This window comes from Pseudopodoces humilis, chromosome 8 (genome assembly GCF_049639895.1).
Source record: "Pseudopodoces humilis isolate 2021_Gansu_Grassland_sample_001 chromosome 8, ASM4963989v1, whole genome shotgun sequence".
Taxonomy (NCBI): domain Eukaryota; kingdom Metazoa; phylum Chordata; class Aves; order Passeriformes; family Paridae; genus Pseudopodoces; species Pseudopodoces humilis.
The window spans coordinates 19,454,589-19,470,781 of record NC_142207.1 but is presented as its reverse complement, the minus strand read 5'-3'; the positions used below and the strand labels follow the sequence as shown (position 1 = coordinate 19,470,781).

At 35.5% G+C, this 16,193-nt stretch overlaps 1 protein-coding gene across 6 annotated transcripts in view; it reads right to left on the bottom strand.

The window, feature by feature from the left end:
• Window positions 1-1,895: 1,895 nt before the first annotated feature.
• The window catches only part of UBR3 (ubiquitin protein ligase E3 component n-recognin 3), a 103,561-nt gene continuing 89,263 nt past the window's right edge, over window positions 1,896-16,193 (bottom strand). For all 6 annotated transcript variants that reach the window (XM_088059171.1, XM_088059172.1, XM_088059173.1 and 3 more), the window contains 7 exons: window positions 11,864-11,988; window positions 9,101-9,208; window positions 8,567-8,677; window positions 7,584-7,760; window positions 6,594-6,803; window positions 4,911-5,050; window positions 1,896-4,319 (listed from right to left, as the gene is read on the bottom strand). In XM_088059171.1, the coding sequence (XP_087915297.1) occupies window positions 4,202-4,319; window positions 4,911-5,050; window positions 6,594-6,803; window positions 7,584-7,760; window positions 8,567-8,677; window positions 9,101-9,208; window positions 11,864-11,988 (989 nt within the window). In that variant the 3' untranslated portion in view covers window positions 1,896-4,201. The remainder of the gene's footprint in view (window positions 4,320-4,910; window positions 5,051-6,593; window positions 6,804-7,583; window positions 7,761-8,566; window positions 8,678-9,100; window positions 9,209-11,863; window positions 11,989-16,193) is intronic.

The window sequence follows — 16,193 nt, the reverse complement described above, 5'->3', positions numbered from 1 at the left end:
TTGATGTGTAACAAATCTAAAATGACCAGCACCATAGAGCACAAAAGCAGCCAGAGTCTCTACAAACTAATTTTCAAGCTGTGCCTCCTTGGCTATCTCTGCATTAAGTACCCTGAGAAAATGCAATTTATTCACATAGTATTGCTGTACAGTTGCAGAGGGCTCTCCAGCTGGTTTAGGCTTCTTCTGTTGTGCAGTGCTACACAAAGTAGTTGCATATACAACATTGGAGAAAACAAAGGCCTGAAAGAAAGGAGAGGTTCAGTTTTCCAAGGAAACAGAAGGAAAGTAACACTTTTCACAGCAAACTGTATTAGTGGCTTCAATAGCAAGGTGCAAAGTATATTCCTTGACACCTGAAAAACAAAGGCTCATTATCTACTTTAGGTATTTGCCAGTATTACAGGTAATCCCTAAGAACATGTTGTTCTGATTTGGCAAGTGCTTCAATACACACTTGTGCTCTACATTCAAATGTGACCCATGCACATCTGGTCATCAGATTTAAGGCCAAAATGTAGGGACAGTGTATATTTTAACTACATTTTTCTCATTATCAGGCATGAAGAACAGTTGTTTTTTTCCAGCTCTAATCTCTGAAGGTTATCTTGTTTTGTTATAACATTAAAAAAATAATCCAACCATGAGGAATAAGCCCAGCATAATTGTTTTCAATTAAAATTATTAAAAATCTTAGTAGTAATGAGTCAAAGGTATCCTACAATGGGAAATGTATTAGTTATTGCAGTAGGAGAAGAGGCATGGTAAGCTGCCAGGGTGAACTCAACAGAAGCTGGGACTCTCCTCAGTGTAAGAGAATTTTCAGGGAAACTGCTGCCCATCTGAGAAAACATGCAATTAGAGGATTTGGGCACTGTGCCCTGCCAAGATGACATTCATCAGCCCAGCAGTACAGCTCTCACTGACTACAGTGAGCAATCTTACCCAGACAAAAAAACCCACAAATTGTCACACAGAGCCAGCCTCATCTGATTATGTACACTTCCTTATATTCTGTGGCTGGTAAGCTAGAGCTGTGAACCTTCACACACTGACTCACATCATTCCTGTGGGTTTCTTTGTAACAGCATAATTTCATTTTCACCTATGCTAATAGTCAGGCAGGCTCCATTCATCACTGTCCCCACCTCTGAGAAAAGAAATTGAAAAACAGGACTGCAGTATCTGGGTTAGATGAAAATTAGATAGAAATTGTATCAAGATCACCACAAAACTCAAGTCTTCCCTGGCAGCTATGCACACAACATGAACTGATCTCCTGGGATTCTGAAGTAAAGAATAACATTTGTTGTATACTGAAGAAAGAGATCCTGTTTTTAAAAGAAAAATGTAATTTCCTTGTGAAATACTATGAGTTATAAAATATTCCTATTGCAGGGGTGATGAAAATATTCATTAAAAATTTCAGGCCACCACTGAAAAAGAAAAGATGCTATTATCCAAAGGTCAAGGCCAAAAGATGATTGTTCCATCAAATCTCTCAAAGGTCGAAAGAAAAAACTTAATACATAAATATTATATTCAGCAAATTGAAGTAATAGTTATTTCAGAAACAGATTTGACAGAAAAGATCAAGCAGTTTTCCCAGAAGTAGTTTCTCAACTCAGCAATTTAACTTCAGCAGTTTGCAGCGGCAATGCTGGAATAGCTGGAATGCACTTAAGCACAACTTTAAGTGCTATAGTTATGAGTAAAATAATCCAAATTACTATTGGAAAATACATGACTAAGTAACAAGTTAAAACATGTACCAGGTTTACTCTCTACACAAAGTACTTTGCATGCATAGTTAAATAACTGCCTGTCTTTTGGGTGGAATTCAGTGTCATTTTGGATTACTGGGGTAGAGAGAAAAAATTTCATGAACACACAGATTGACGGTAGACTTTTATTAACATATCTTACAATGCCAATTATTGTATTCCTAGTTTTGTACTCTTCTGATGTGTTATAAAGATTGATTTAGAGTCTACAGTAATGTACTGTACTTAAATGATCATTCATACAGGATATCACACCAGAACACTTCAGTATTAAATGCACACACCACTCTAGTTTGGACCTGTTATTTTTCAAGGTTAGCTTAATAAAGTAGAATTTAAAAAGTTATGGGGGAAATAAAAATTCTTGTTTAGCAGCATGCAAGGATATTCAAGTACAATTTTTCAACCAAGTAATTTTTTGTCATTTTTAAATCAACTGGTGACTAATTCACCAGTACTTCAATAACCACTATGAAATACCCAAATGTTAAAGTTAAGGCTAATAGTTTTACTTCACATCCATATGCACAATCAGAGAACGTTCTGTTTTAAATAAAACACAGTAATCAAATTCTGGACACATTATCTCTTGTAAATATAGCATTGGAGCTTCAAATTACAGATCACTCAAGTTCATGAGCCCTGTAATAATGTTATGCTGGCAATGTAAAGAATCTTTTTGCTCTTTAACCACATTTACAAAATGGCCTGATATTCTTAATGAGCAATGCAAAAATATCACAAGGCAGAACTTATAATACAGTATCAAAAAAGTAATATTTTGGAAAAGACACAGCCATTTAGTCAGTGAAACAGAGTAATTCTAATCTTACAGGAAGTACTGTAATACTTTTGAAATATATATATATATTTATATGTCTATATAAAAAACAGTATCCTTTATTGTAGGGTTTTTCAAATTGCAGATATCCAGAAAAATCATTTTATCTACTTTTCCTTCGGTCTGTTCCTGATTGCTATACAGTCATTTTATTTCCCCTATACACTTTTCACTAGATAATGATTTCCACTGGGAAATTGTTTTCTTTGTATATGTGGCTTTATCGTAAGATGTTTTTATTTTGCACACATAAATTTTATTTTACACGCAAGCTGTGGAAGTCAAAACTACCAGGAACTGCTTGGTAGTATTGTATGAAATAGCCAACAAATGTCCAAGACTTGTGAAAAAACAATATTAGCAATATATTACATACCAGTATTTTGGCTATAATCTTTCTACCTACTTACACTATGGGTTTTAACCCAGTCATGCTTCTTCTCATGAATTTTTTAGTCTTCTAAGCATGAACTGTTTTGGCATTCATCCAGTGAGGCTGCACCGGTACCTCATCTTGGCTACCTCTGCTGAATTTTTTTTTTTATTTTTCCCTTTCAGGAAACCAAGCAGAAAGAATAGTGATTACTTTAAACAAATAAAATATTGAGGAACCTCCTGAAATGTAAGGAAAGGTAAAAATGATCATTTTTAGAATAGCCTGTACATTCTTAATCCAATCATTCTGAAACATACATCTGGTTTGGAATGATAGGCAGGCTTACAGTTGTTATGCTTGTAACTGGAATCTACTGTGTTGGGCACCATACAAATTCCCTATATATAGCAATTTCTGTATGTTATCATTAACAATTTCTTAAACTGATATGAAAAAAAGAAAAGCTCCTTCCTGGAAAAAAATGAGGACAGAATGTGTGTTCTGGATTACATGAAGAACAGTAAGACACCTAATTTACAGCTATTTCACTTACTTATGGAGAAAAAAAAATGAAGTTCCTGAGAATGTGTAAGTTTTCAGTAATGCCTGAAATATTTCAATAGACCTCTATAAGTGAAATACTCTTTAAAATTCAACTTTCAGACCAATTATTACCATGCAGTCTCACAGTCATTTTACAGACCTAATTACAAATGCCTATCAAGTAAAAACCTCAAGCCAACACAAAAATGGCAAAGAAATTTTATCCAACATACTTAGTAGTGTAATAGACATTTACACCATTTCAGCAAAAAATGCTAAAAACTCAACTCCATGCAAAGAAAAATAAAACCCAGACAGCTACCCCTGGAGCTTCTAAACAACTCCAAGTAAACTTTGTGCTTCTTAACAATAATGGGCTTTAAAAAAACACAAGAAAAATAGACTACTGAGTGCAATAAGATTGCTCACACCATTTTGAGGATTTAATTTCAATCATTGTATCATTGTTTAGTAGCAACAACAGCTCATTTTGCACAGATTTCACATGTTGACAAAATTCCATTTCCCTTTTATGCCCATACCCGATTCCACCCCGATCCAAGGAGTTAAACTCCCATTCACTTAAAGCTATTGTCAGTCAAGATGCATTCGTTCATGGTAACAGCAGTAATATGGTGTGTAGATGATGATGATGATTTACAAGCCATTATAATGTGGCCCCCATCTTTTATTGATATGATCAAAAGTATGAGACACCCACTGCTGTTCAAGCACTTTGTATCTTTCCTTGCATATGTAGAGGGGTTTACCACGCCTGTGGAGGGAAAAAAAGGAAAGAAGAAAATAAATGGTTAACAAGCCAAGTAAGTGCAAAGAAGCTTCATTATATAATCAACACGATACTCATACAACTCTTTTTACAGGGTAAACATGCATTGGTGAGGGGTTTTCATTTTTGCTTCTGATAGGGTAACTCCTGGGACTTCCCTTCCTTACACTGGATAGCAGCATCCAGAAACCATCACTTGTTTTCTCAGTCATGTGTAGCTTGGAAGTTACTGGAATCCAACGGCATTGTTTGATTAAAGGCCAAACGACAACATTGGGAGATAAGCGCTTCCCAACAGAACACTCAGAATTAACTGTAGTTGGGAATGGCAACATAGTCATTGTCTGCTGGGTTCCTGGTGTAACTACGCAATGATCATGATTACACCACTTCTGGGCCAAAAATCCTCAAAAACCCAAGACAGTAAAAGTCAGTCCAAGTTGCAATAAATGGGGATTTTCCATTTTTCTACACAAGGAAGGTGGAGATCTATTATTATCTGTTACTGCATGTTACAAGACAAACTTGATCTACACAGAGGCACCAACAATGAAACAGCTGTAATGAAAACATTACCTAAGATCTCTGTCTTCTTCACCATGTGCATCGAGATAAACAGAACCCCAAAGGCAGAAACGATGGCCTCGTATGATGATGATTACAGATGCATTAATCAAAAGGAATATTCCTGTCCCAGCTCCACAGTTTTGAGAATGCTGTAATGTTATGCATGTAGAAAGGCAAGAGTGCAAAGATTCTGTTAATGTCTGTCAACTTTGTAACAGAAGAGATTTTAAAAATAATACTTTGTTTTGCTTCAAATGACATGCAGGCATTATTTACTAAGAAACAGTGTGCCAAAGGATAGGCTGCCCCAAAATTCTCCATCCAAACTAGAATTCGGTTTCTTGTGCTGCCATAACAACACCTGTATATAAAATGTTTCCCTAATCAAAACGGGAGGATATTTGTTGCCATATAAAAACTGAATTACAAAAAATAAGCAAAAATATTCTGCACAATATTTTGAATTTGTTGTTGTATAGCAAACTGGATAAGATTACCAAATATTTTCCACAGATAGCAGTAACTGGAGAAAGTATTTAGAAAAACTTTACAATAGTTTATATTGTTAAACATTTGCTTTCTCAATCCATGCTCACAGATCTAGTCTATGACTCTACAAATTAATAAAAAAAATTTAACGGTTCTTGCTTTGTTCAGTATGTCATTCATCTCTGTGACTAGCACAATCTACATTCATCAATTCACTTTTGCAATTAAAAAATGCACCCTTCCTATATGGTTGATTACAATTAGAAGCTATAATCCCATCAACTACAAAAACAATTACTTAATTATATGGATTGTTAATTCCTTCTTTTTATAACATTCTGTTTTCACGAAGCTTGAAATGTAACCTTATCTTAAATGTAACTATAAATTCTATTGTAAATTTTGCCCACCCCTTTTTCTTCTGCTATATTAACATTATAAGAGAGAAAGGTGAGTTCAAACAATTTCAAGACAGTTCAAAATATCTCTGACATTTTATGCCCCATTTGTAAATATCTAACAAATTCCTCTCACAGTTTTTTGAAGTCCTTATATTTTCAGTCTTCCCCTAACTGTTCAATGGAAGCAAAGAGAAAACCTATCAAAGCAAATTTTTGTCATAGTCTGAAAAACAATACTAGATCTCATCCAACTTAGGCTGCTGAAAGAAATTATATATATGCTGACTAGAAATCTTTGCTGCTGAAAAAGTCAAAGACCTTAAATCAGCACCTACATAGTTAAAGTCTGAAGATCTCTAGTAGGTGATCAGGTATCAGAAAATACTCAAATCAACAACACAATGATTTTCTATGTACTTGGAAATCAAGGAAACAAAACAAAGGAAAATTAAAATAATATAGAAACAACCAGAATGTAAACAAATTTCAACTGGCTGTGAATCAAAACCATGTGTCAACATTACACACAGTGGCTTTGTAAGACTTTTACAAAAAAGGAGAAATATGTTGCTATGCAAGTAAATAGCTCTCCAGAATCCAGTCTAGGTCTATTACTCAGAAATAAACATTAAATTCTATCACTGGGGGTTAGACTAGATGACCCTTCAAGGGTCCCTTCCGACCCAAACTATGATTATATAAACGCATTTTGAAAAGAAAACCATCAGAAGTGAGCAATGGAGTTAACAACTATCAATGAGCATGAGAATCAATTACAGAATTTGAATTAACTCTCTCTTACCAGTACACATTCACAGTAGCTCTGTTGTTTACAGCATAGTCCTTTCAAGCATACAAAAGTACCACAAACTAAGCAAACAGCAGGATCTTTAGGAACCTTGGTACAAACAGAACAAGTTTTTCTGTGATAATACTGAAAAATGGTATTGTAATTCTCAGGCAACTGAAGGAGGCGTGGCAAGTCCCACTTAGGTTCCTGGATAAGCAAAGCCTGCAAATAAGGTAAGAATATATATCAGTTCTGTGCATTTTTAAAAGCATTTGTATCTTCTAAAAAAAGAGAATACCAAATAAAATTTAAAATGCAGTTTAAAAATATCTCATTTCTTTTGCATTCCACATATTTAGAAGTCAAATGTCACCTTGTAATAGTCACCTGCTCCTGGTTGATCACCCTCCCCAACTGCAGTCACGTTTCATCCTCTGTAACAGGTACAAAATGGGCACTAGTCTTTTCCCAAGGATGTTTTCTAAAAGTGACATACTTTAAGTGCAAAAACCCTCACAGTTAAAATGAGAGGATTAAGAGTGACCTACAGGAAAGACTCTTACTCCCTGCACTAAGTTTGTTTGGCAATATCAATGTGTTACTCCCAAACCCTGGCACTGACCATGAAAACTGTCTCCCAGCTAAAATTTCTACTCAAATTTAAAACAGACAAGGAAAAGTTCTGATATGTATTTTCTTAAAGTTTCTATTACCTGCCCTTTATTGGCTACAGGTCCAGAAGGTATGTGCAGACTTAGTATCATCTAAGGATAGTGTTTCTATATTCTGTCTCCAGCAACTATAAAAACCATACAGGTCTACTTATTCCTGTTTTTAGCCAATTCAAACCACATCTACTTACCAGTATTTCCCATTACAATTTCTTTCTCACTAAAAAGTTATATTTTCAGATTCTTATCCAAAGCAACAGTATATGTGCATAATGAGTCAAACAATAAATAGCTGCTTCCGTATTTTGGAAAGTATAATTTTGCTACATACCTTTACTTGATCTGGATGTCTATCTGCAAATGAAGCCAGTTCTGAGCACCACTGTGATATCATGTCAAATGCTGGCACTGGCCAATCAAGACAAGAGGCACTGGTGAACTGATGAGCTGACTGAAAAGATGGTAACAGGCCCAGGCAGCTTGCTAGAATGGTGAATTCTTCATCCTCCTTTTTAAGCATGAAATCAAAGAGGTTTAGATTAATACCTAGACTCTAATTTTTTAAATAATTTATTAAAAATATATCTATTTCAATAAGAAGTATTTTAGTATTAAGATGCAAATAGTCATGCTTAGTGACATAGGAAGGTTCAATTTTACCAGGTAACTTCAAACTGGACCCTTGAAGCAAGAAGAAATTGTCAGAAAAAACCCTCCAAACAAAACAACTTTGAAACCTCAACTCAAACCAAACCCCACAGACAAAACACAGCCCCACCACAAAACCCACAAATCCAAAAAACAGAAACAAAACAAGAAAGCCCCAAACTCCACAATATTTTTTTTCTGTTCAGCACCACAAGCTAGCTAACAGCTGTTTTACAAAGGAAATGATGTTGAGGCAAGGCAAAAAGGGAGCTGACCTGCAGTAAACTCTACTTAAATTCGTCATGGAACTTAAACATAATTGTCCGCTAATGCAATGTCTCTGAGAATGAAGTATTAAGAGGCATTAAGAAAATCAGTACTGAATTCCATTCTGGAATTACACCATCTCTGCAGAAGCTGGACAAGTTTTAAAAGTATGTTATTATTTTAAAAGACAAGCACCTATGATCCAATTAAATAAAAATGACTTTTCTGAAGTTTAGTAATATAATAACATTTTTTTGAAAACTGCACCGCTGTAATATATGCTTTAAAAAAAATCTTAGGATAGAAAATGTATACCATGAAAAAGATACCTTAAAGTTCTAATTTTTCATCTTTAGCTTTTATTCAGAAATGTTTGAGTGTGCCCCTCTCATTCTGTACCTGACAACTAGGCAAATCCCCTCCAAAGAGATGGTGTTGAAGAAGGCTTGTGATCCTGAGGAAAGGCAGGCAGAACTGCTGCAGATAGCACTCTACAGAATCCACATTTACCTAGACAGGAGGAAGCAATTACTAAATTCTGTCCCAGGTAAATTATCCCCTAAGTATGGAAACTGCAGTATGAACCAAGATATTCTTCCCCCTCAACAAATGGGTTTTCTACTTAACATATTTACTTTTCCAAGTTTCTGAAAGGTCTTTCATACTTATGATTAGAATTCATATATATGATTAAAACCTGTAATTATAAGAAGTATTTGTCAATAATTTTCTCAATGTGGCACTGACCACATCTGATATTATTAAAAGAAAGATTTGTGGAGGCAAACTGTCCCAAAGGGATATGCTTTGATCTAGAAAACAAAGAGTTGTACTGCAAGTCTTTAACAAGATCAGAGAAAAATCATTATAACAACGAAGCAAAAAAACTTCAAGGGGAAATGCTGGATACATTATCCAGAAATTTGCCAATACCACTGCTAATTCTTCAGTCTCTCCTTCATCATATATCTTCCCTTTAGACAGTTCACTAATCACATGACTCAGCAATACTTCCCAAGATTTTTCTCCACTGGATGTATTCTGCAAATGAGAAGAAAATAAATCCAAAAAGCACTGGTCATAAAAAGGAGAAAATGTTTCTGTATTAGCAACAGCAATGAAGAGTATTTCCTTTTGATCAACATGTGAATTTTGACCTACATAGATACACAATGCTTAAAAAATATTAAAATAAATATATAATTTTACAGAATGGGACTGCATTTAGCTCAATAGTGAAATGTGAATTGCTACTTGAATTACATATGCTCTGAACTGAGTGCTTTTTGAAAGCACTTGTATAACATTTCACGTTTTCTCTGTGAGTATATAAATCCTTACTTTAAAACAAGAAAGAATCACTTCATGGATACATCTTGTTTTGACAGAACTTGAATTCTAATGCAGGAGTTTTTTTTAAAAAACAATTTTTGAAAACATACCAACCAGAATGGATAACAAACCACTTGCTATGTATTTTAAGTTACAATGAATCTATCAGAAAGTACAAAGCTGTGTTTGGAATGAATAATGTCTACTAGAGATGGAAAATAAATTTAGTGTAAAGAATAAATAGCCACTTAGCTTTGTGCCATAGTAATTACATTTAAAGGCAACACAGAAAGCCTTAAGAAATAGAAGGCAGTATTCTCATAAATATTTTCTTCTGAGTCAGAATAAATTCTACCCTGGAAAAAGATGACTGGATATGAATTTTAAGTTCTGTTAGTATATGATCAACACAACAAACAACAAGGCAATGGAACATTACTGTGATTCCTTAAAGAAACTTCAATTACTTCAGTATATAATGATGTATATAATTCATCAGTTGGTTTCTGTAGTGCATTTTGGCATCAGCTTTCATTCTCCATTTTAGATGGGGTCTTCACCTTTCATACTGGGACCACACACTTACTGTTTATGCTTATAGTCAAAGACCCAGAAGGCAACACACACTTAATTCTGCAGCTAAGAAAAACCTTCTTTCTATGTTATTCCTGGAAGTTTAATCCACAGGCATTTATTGTGCTTCCTGTGACACCGTAACACACCTTGCAAAGATAATGAGGGTAAATGTGGGTTTCAAAAGTACAATATCCACCTCTCGCCCCTGCTGAGAAATTAAACTCTTCGTGTTATTTGATCATTTAACATAAATATAGAGCAAAGTCTTCAGCCCATGTTTAATGTCTGGAATACCAAACTGTAATAAATTCACTTGACCATTATCCACAGACAAAAGTTAAGTGAAGTGTCATCTGTGTAGTCATCCCAGAATTAAAATGTCTGTTTTACCAGCAGAGAAGAAAAAGCCAACCTGAACCATATGTTTTTAACCACTAGGGCTTAAAGAAACTTTAAAGAAAGAAATTTGATTTCTAAATTAAGAACCCGCTTCCCTCATGACATGCATGAGGATGAAGGATAGGCTCATGAAGAGAAGGGCAGCCAAACAGCTGGGAGACAGGAACAGGGAGCTGTGTGATTATCACTGGCAGGTCCTGGGTGCTTTAAACTGCAAAATTATGTATCACCTGAGAATCACTTAAGTAAACAATGAAAAAACCCCTATCACTAGCAACAACCTCAAGCAAATGTCTTTGTATTTCTAAGAAAATGACAATATAGTGAAAGAATGGTCAGATAGGAACCTGACAAAATGAAGTACTGTCCAGTGATCCCAATGTAAAAAAAAAAATTCATCGTAGCAGGCCAGCAGATAATTTGTCCTTAAGACCTTGGAATTCTGACTGACCAGTATGACAAATGTAAGTTACATGTGAAAAGACAGGTCATGCTTCTCAGTCTTCATTCCATTTTAGGAAAATTCATTTCCATTCATTCCTAAGGCCCAGCTGTTGTATAAAGGGGCAATACCCATTTCTTCTCCTGGTCCCAACACTTCAATCTTTTCCTTTGGTCTGATATTGGCATTCTTTTCACCTTCTGGGAAACAATTCTATTCTTTCTTTTGGTCTGATATTGGCCAATATCAACATTCCTTTCCTTTCCTTTGATATTGGCATCCTTTTGACTTTCTGGGAAAACCAATCTGTGGAGTAGAAGGTTGACTGAAGGATTAAATGAATGCTGGTGCTAGTGCAGAGAACTTTGTCTTTGGTGGCAACTGGCATTCAGTCAGCTGAACTGAAATAGAAAGATGCATTGTCACTTGTAAATACCACCAAAAGGCAAAGAAACAATAGTGACAGATTTCCTTCTCCGTCTCTTCATCATATAAGCACTCTCAACCACATAGTGAGAGAAATTTATATAGCTAGCCACAAATAGCACAAGCAAGTTGGAAAAGTCAAGAGGGTTTTTTTCTCCAACAAGGCTTCCTGCTTTTCCTGTAGAGAAATGCATCGGATCAATGCCCATGGTTTATATGGGCAGGCTTCAATTTCACAGGAAGAAAAGCTGCATTTACTGATTACAACCACTGCAACAAAGTAGAGACTGAAACTATAAAGAAACACACTCAAATCTCAAACTCAGTTTTGGAACCAGGTATTAATTGTGAAACTTTTAAGTCTAATCATGTACAAAAACCTGCAGAAATTGCACACACAGAATCAAAATACTGGATTTTGAAGCAGAAGCAAATATTACATGCAAAGCAGAAGTATCTGTTGCATTCATAGCAGAAATACTTAAGCATAATTTCATAAATATTTTAATAAACTAACCAACCTTTTTGAGAGATCCTGACTCTTTCCATGCCATCCTGTCTTCAGTGCTGCATTTAACAGAAAGTGCTGCCAATGCTTGAGTATACAATAAAGTGAACAGCACTTTTATAATGCAGGTGAAGTGCTCTGTAAAACAAAGGAAGTAATTTTAAACAGTTGATATTTTTAGCAAATATAATGATTACAGAGTCTCTAGCTATGGAAATGATGATTCTGAAATGAAAAGCAAGTGCTATATAAAAAGAACAGCCCCTGAAAGCATACAAAACAACATATAACTATGTTATAGCTTTCCGAAATGACTTGGCAGCCATAGTGAACAGAACAAGTACAGGGCAAGCAATTTTCCACAGCTGCTTATGTTCATCTTAATCCTGATTAGCAGTGACTTCATCCAAGTGGCCTGGCAATACTACAAAATTGTATTTTGTCCAACAAGTTAAGCTACTGATTACTGTAGATGTAAGCAAATGCATATCCAACCATCTCTTCTGGTTCCCATCAGGGGTGACACTCCTACAAATACTGGAAGAATTAGTTTTTTTTAAAATCATCACAAGAACATTTAGCATATCAGTTTCTAACTCTTCACTTCCAGATATGGATCCAGCCACAAAAGACTTGCTGCAGAACACTCTTGAGTGAGTACCTATTTACTGGATCTCACATGTGTACAGAAGGAAGACAAAAGGCAGATTGGCATTTACTGTATTTTCAAAGATCTTTATGATGTTTTTAATATTTAAAGGACTATTATTTCCTACAGCTAGACTGCAGGAGAAAGGCTTTGAAATTTTTGAGGGGAAGCTAGCAACAGAAGCAAAATAAGGCTTCCTAAAATGGAAAGAGAAAAAAAAAAGATCATTCCCTGAAATGAAGATACTGAAGCAGTCTTTTTTATCTTTTTACTTTAGGTTCTATTTCCAGCCCCAAATTATCTAGTTTGTTTTTAAATCTAGGTAGATCAAAGAAGTTTCTATCATCACTTAACACCACTCCTTAATCAGAAACATAACTAATATATATTAAAAAAATGTAGAGAAAAACGAGAGGTTTAAGAAGTCCTCTCAGGCTTTGAAGTCAAGCAAAACAATTTTATTTACATAATCATCTCACAAAAACTGGGTTAAAATCATTCTTTCTTCCCAAAGGATTTAAATGAGCTTCATATGTGAAAATGAGGAGGCCAGGAAAATGAAACACCTTGCTTCTCCTTTCCTGCATCTAATATCAAAACCCACTACTAAATTTTAAAATATGCACAGCTAAGACTTGAGTACATAATTACATTTGTGAAATAACAATTGTTTGTCTATGTAACAAGTGTTTACAAATCAATGCAGACATTTCAATGGATTTTGAGACTTTTTTATGTCACTGAGTATAAGCTTCTGTGAGTATAAACTATAAGCACAATTTAAGCATCTAGAAGATCATTTGTTATTACACAATTAAAAATTGACTTTTCTGTATTATCTTCCTATGGAGATTGTCTTAAACATGACAATGAATGGTCCTATACTTCATCCCCCCATTCTAGAGCAGGCAGCATTATAATGATACTTCCTCTTCACACTTCCCCAAGAGGAGGATTCACCAGATCCCACTAGATCTTGAGGCCATATTTTTTATCTCTGCTGAAACCTCAATTTCCTTAGCAATCCCATCCCTGAGGAATAATGGCAGGCAAGCTTTAAGGAAATTTTCTGGGACTGAAATCTACAAGATGAAACCACACACATTCGAAGAACTGTAAAAATTTCCTCCTTGGCCTGAGTTAAGAGTTTTGTAATCGTAGCTAGAACTGAACTCGGGTACTGAGTTCTAAGCCTTCAATAGCAGATAAAAGCAATCCAAATCAATTTCATCCTGTGAAAGCCTGAACAAAACCCACTGCATGTAGAGCAGCAAAGCCAGACTGCTGTCAACAGGCACCAGCCTGCCACAGCCTCCATCTTGTAGATCTGCTCAGTTGATTGCAGTGCTCAACACTGGGTGTCTTTGCACATTTTAAAAAAATCTGGTTTCTGCTAAATAGAATAACTCTTTATCTTAATACTAATAGTTCAATTCACCAGAAATATGTCTAGCCCATATTATGTTTCAATTAAATGAATGCTCTTGTATTTACTAGCATGCATGTGACTCATAAATTACTATGAATTACATTTTTTGAGAAAGCAGAATGCTACAAAAACTGCACACTCCCACATCTGGGTCACCTTTAAGTCCTGAATTCTGCACAAATTTCATCTTTCTTTTTTCCCCTTAGGAAAATATCTCAGGAGCAGCTCAGAGGCCACATGTTATGTAGTGAGCACCAAGGCTTTTTTATAGTCATAGAAGCATTCCATGGGAAACATATTAAAACATCAGTCACTGCATCAATTATCACTTCATTACTATGTTATCTCTTAAAATGCCAAATATTTGATAGCTGTAGGTACCTGTAATGCTAGAGCTGTTACATTCTTGTCTACTGCAAAGAGCAGCTTTATTTGACTTTCTGCAGTGTGCTTGTGGGGGCTGTATGCTGTTTTCCTGCTGGCCCCTGGGGCAGGTTGTGCTTTTGCTACATCATCTTTTTAATTTAATTTTTTATCTTTTTTAATTTAATAATTCTAAAGCTTATGAAGTAAAACACTGAGCAAAGTTCTGCACTAAAATGCATTTAGGATTCTTTGTCCCATATCTGATAGTCTGATAGTCTGGAAGTATTATTACTATGGCTAGGCCAATCTAACAAAACAGGCTAATCCAGAATTTTTATACTTATTTTTGAATAATATTGAGAAATGCTCTTACATTCCTATTTTTAAAGCAACCAACCCCCTTAAAAATTAAGCTTAAATAGGAAACACTTCTAGAACTCTAATTTAAATATTAGTGCTAGAAATGTGCAGATAAATATGCATAGTACCAAAAATATACATATTTTAATTTCAATATCAAATTAGATTATATACCCTGGCATGCAATGATGACAGAAGGAATCCACAAAGAGAACCAGATGCAAAATTAAGGACAAAGGGTCTTTTTTACTAAATTTAGCAGGAGATCTTTGTATAAATAACCTTTGAAAACTATTCTTCTTCATCTAAAGCTTGAACCCTGCTTTGAAAACACAACTTCAGAACAAAGGGAGACAGCACTGAACTTCAGATAATCTATGAAAGGTATATTAAAGTTCCAAGACAGAGATAAATATTTGAGCTTTCACACTGAAACTGGATACTGCTCAAGCTGATTACATCCATACTATATTTAGTCAAGATCCTTATCCAATCATTAAAAAAAAGTATTAGTGTTCGTCTGAAAGCTGCTTGCTGAACTTTTGTCACATGTCATTCAAACTTTATAAAAAAAGAATCTGCCAGAACATCCAGGTCAGCCTCTTCAGCAGCTGAGCCTAACCAGTATTACAGGAAAAGGCGTTGAATTCAGATTTTACACATCAGAGAAGAAACCTTTCCCGGAGTCCATAGAGACTAGTCTCAACTCCCAAAAGGAGCTTTCAAGTTGGAACACATCCAAGCACTCCTAAATCGCAGCTGTCTCCCTGCAGCCCTGAATTGTCAGGTGTCACAGCACCATCAGGCTGTGGAACAAGAGCTGCTGGCAAGCACTGCTCAGCCCTGCCGGCATCTGGCGCCAGGCACTGCACCGGGCACTGCTGGCCCGCTGGCCACCTCAGGCTCACTCCTGTTCACACACAGCCTGGTTTTTAAACACTTTGTATCAGTATGCTACTTTTTACATTCAATACAATGCAGAAACTGAAATCATTACTTCTAGAAATCTGTACACGGGATCCCAAGTCAAGTGGTGGGAAAATAAAACTTTTTACAATTGATGGTAACAAGAAAGAATGTCCAATTTCAATTCAACTACTCCAACATCTAAAAACTGTGCTGCAGAAAGGACTGGTGGGGGGGCACTGAATTCAATTTACAAAGACAGATTTTAAGTTTTGATAACCATCAAGCCACTCTCTCCGTTTCTGTATGCACACTATCATTTGCTATTTCTTATTTTTTAAGAAAGGAGCTGGAAGCAAAATCTTTGTCTTGTACGGAGTCCCAACTCACAACACCATGAACGTTCCACCCTCTGCACAGCTGCCACAGAACTGAACCAGAAACTCCTATGTGGATCATTATGCATTTAGCCCTGTACAATTTCAAACATTTCAAACAAAATGCTAAACATTTGAAAAGTTCTGCCCATGTCCTAGGGTGAAACTCAAAAGAAAAAAGAAGTTTCACAAATGGTTTTAGTATCTTAAACACAATGTTTATTTTGCTTGCTACACTACGCAGAGGTACATCTCT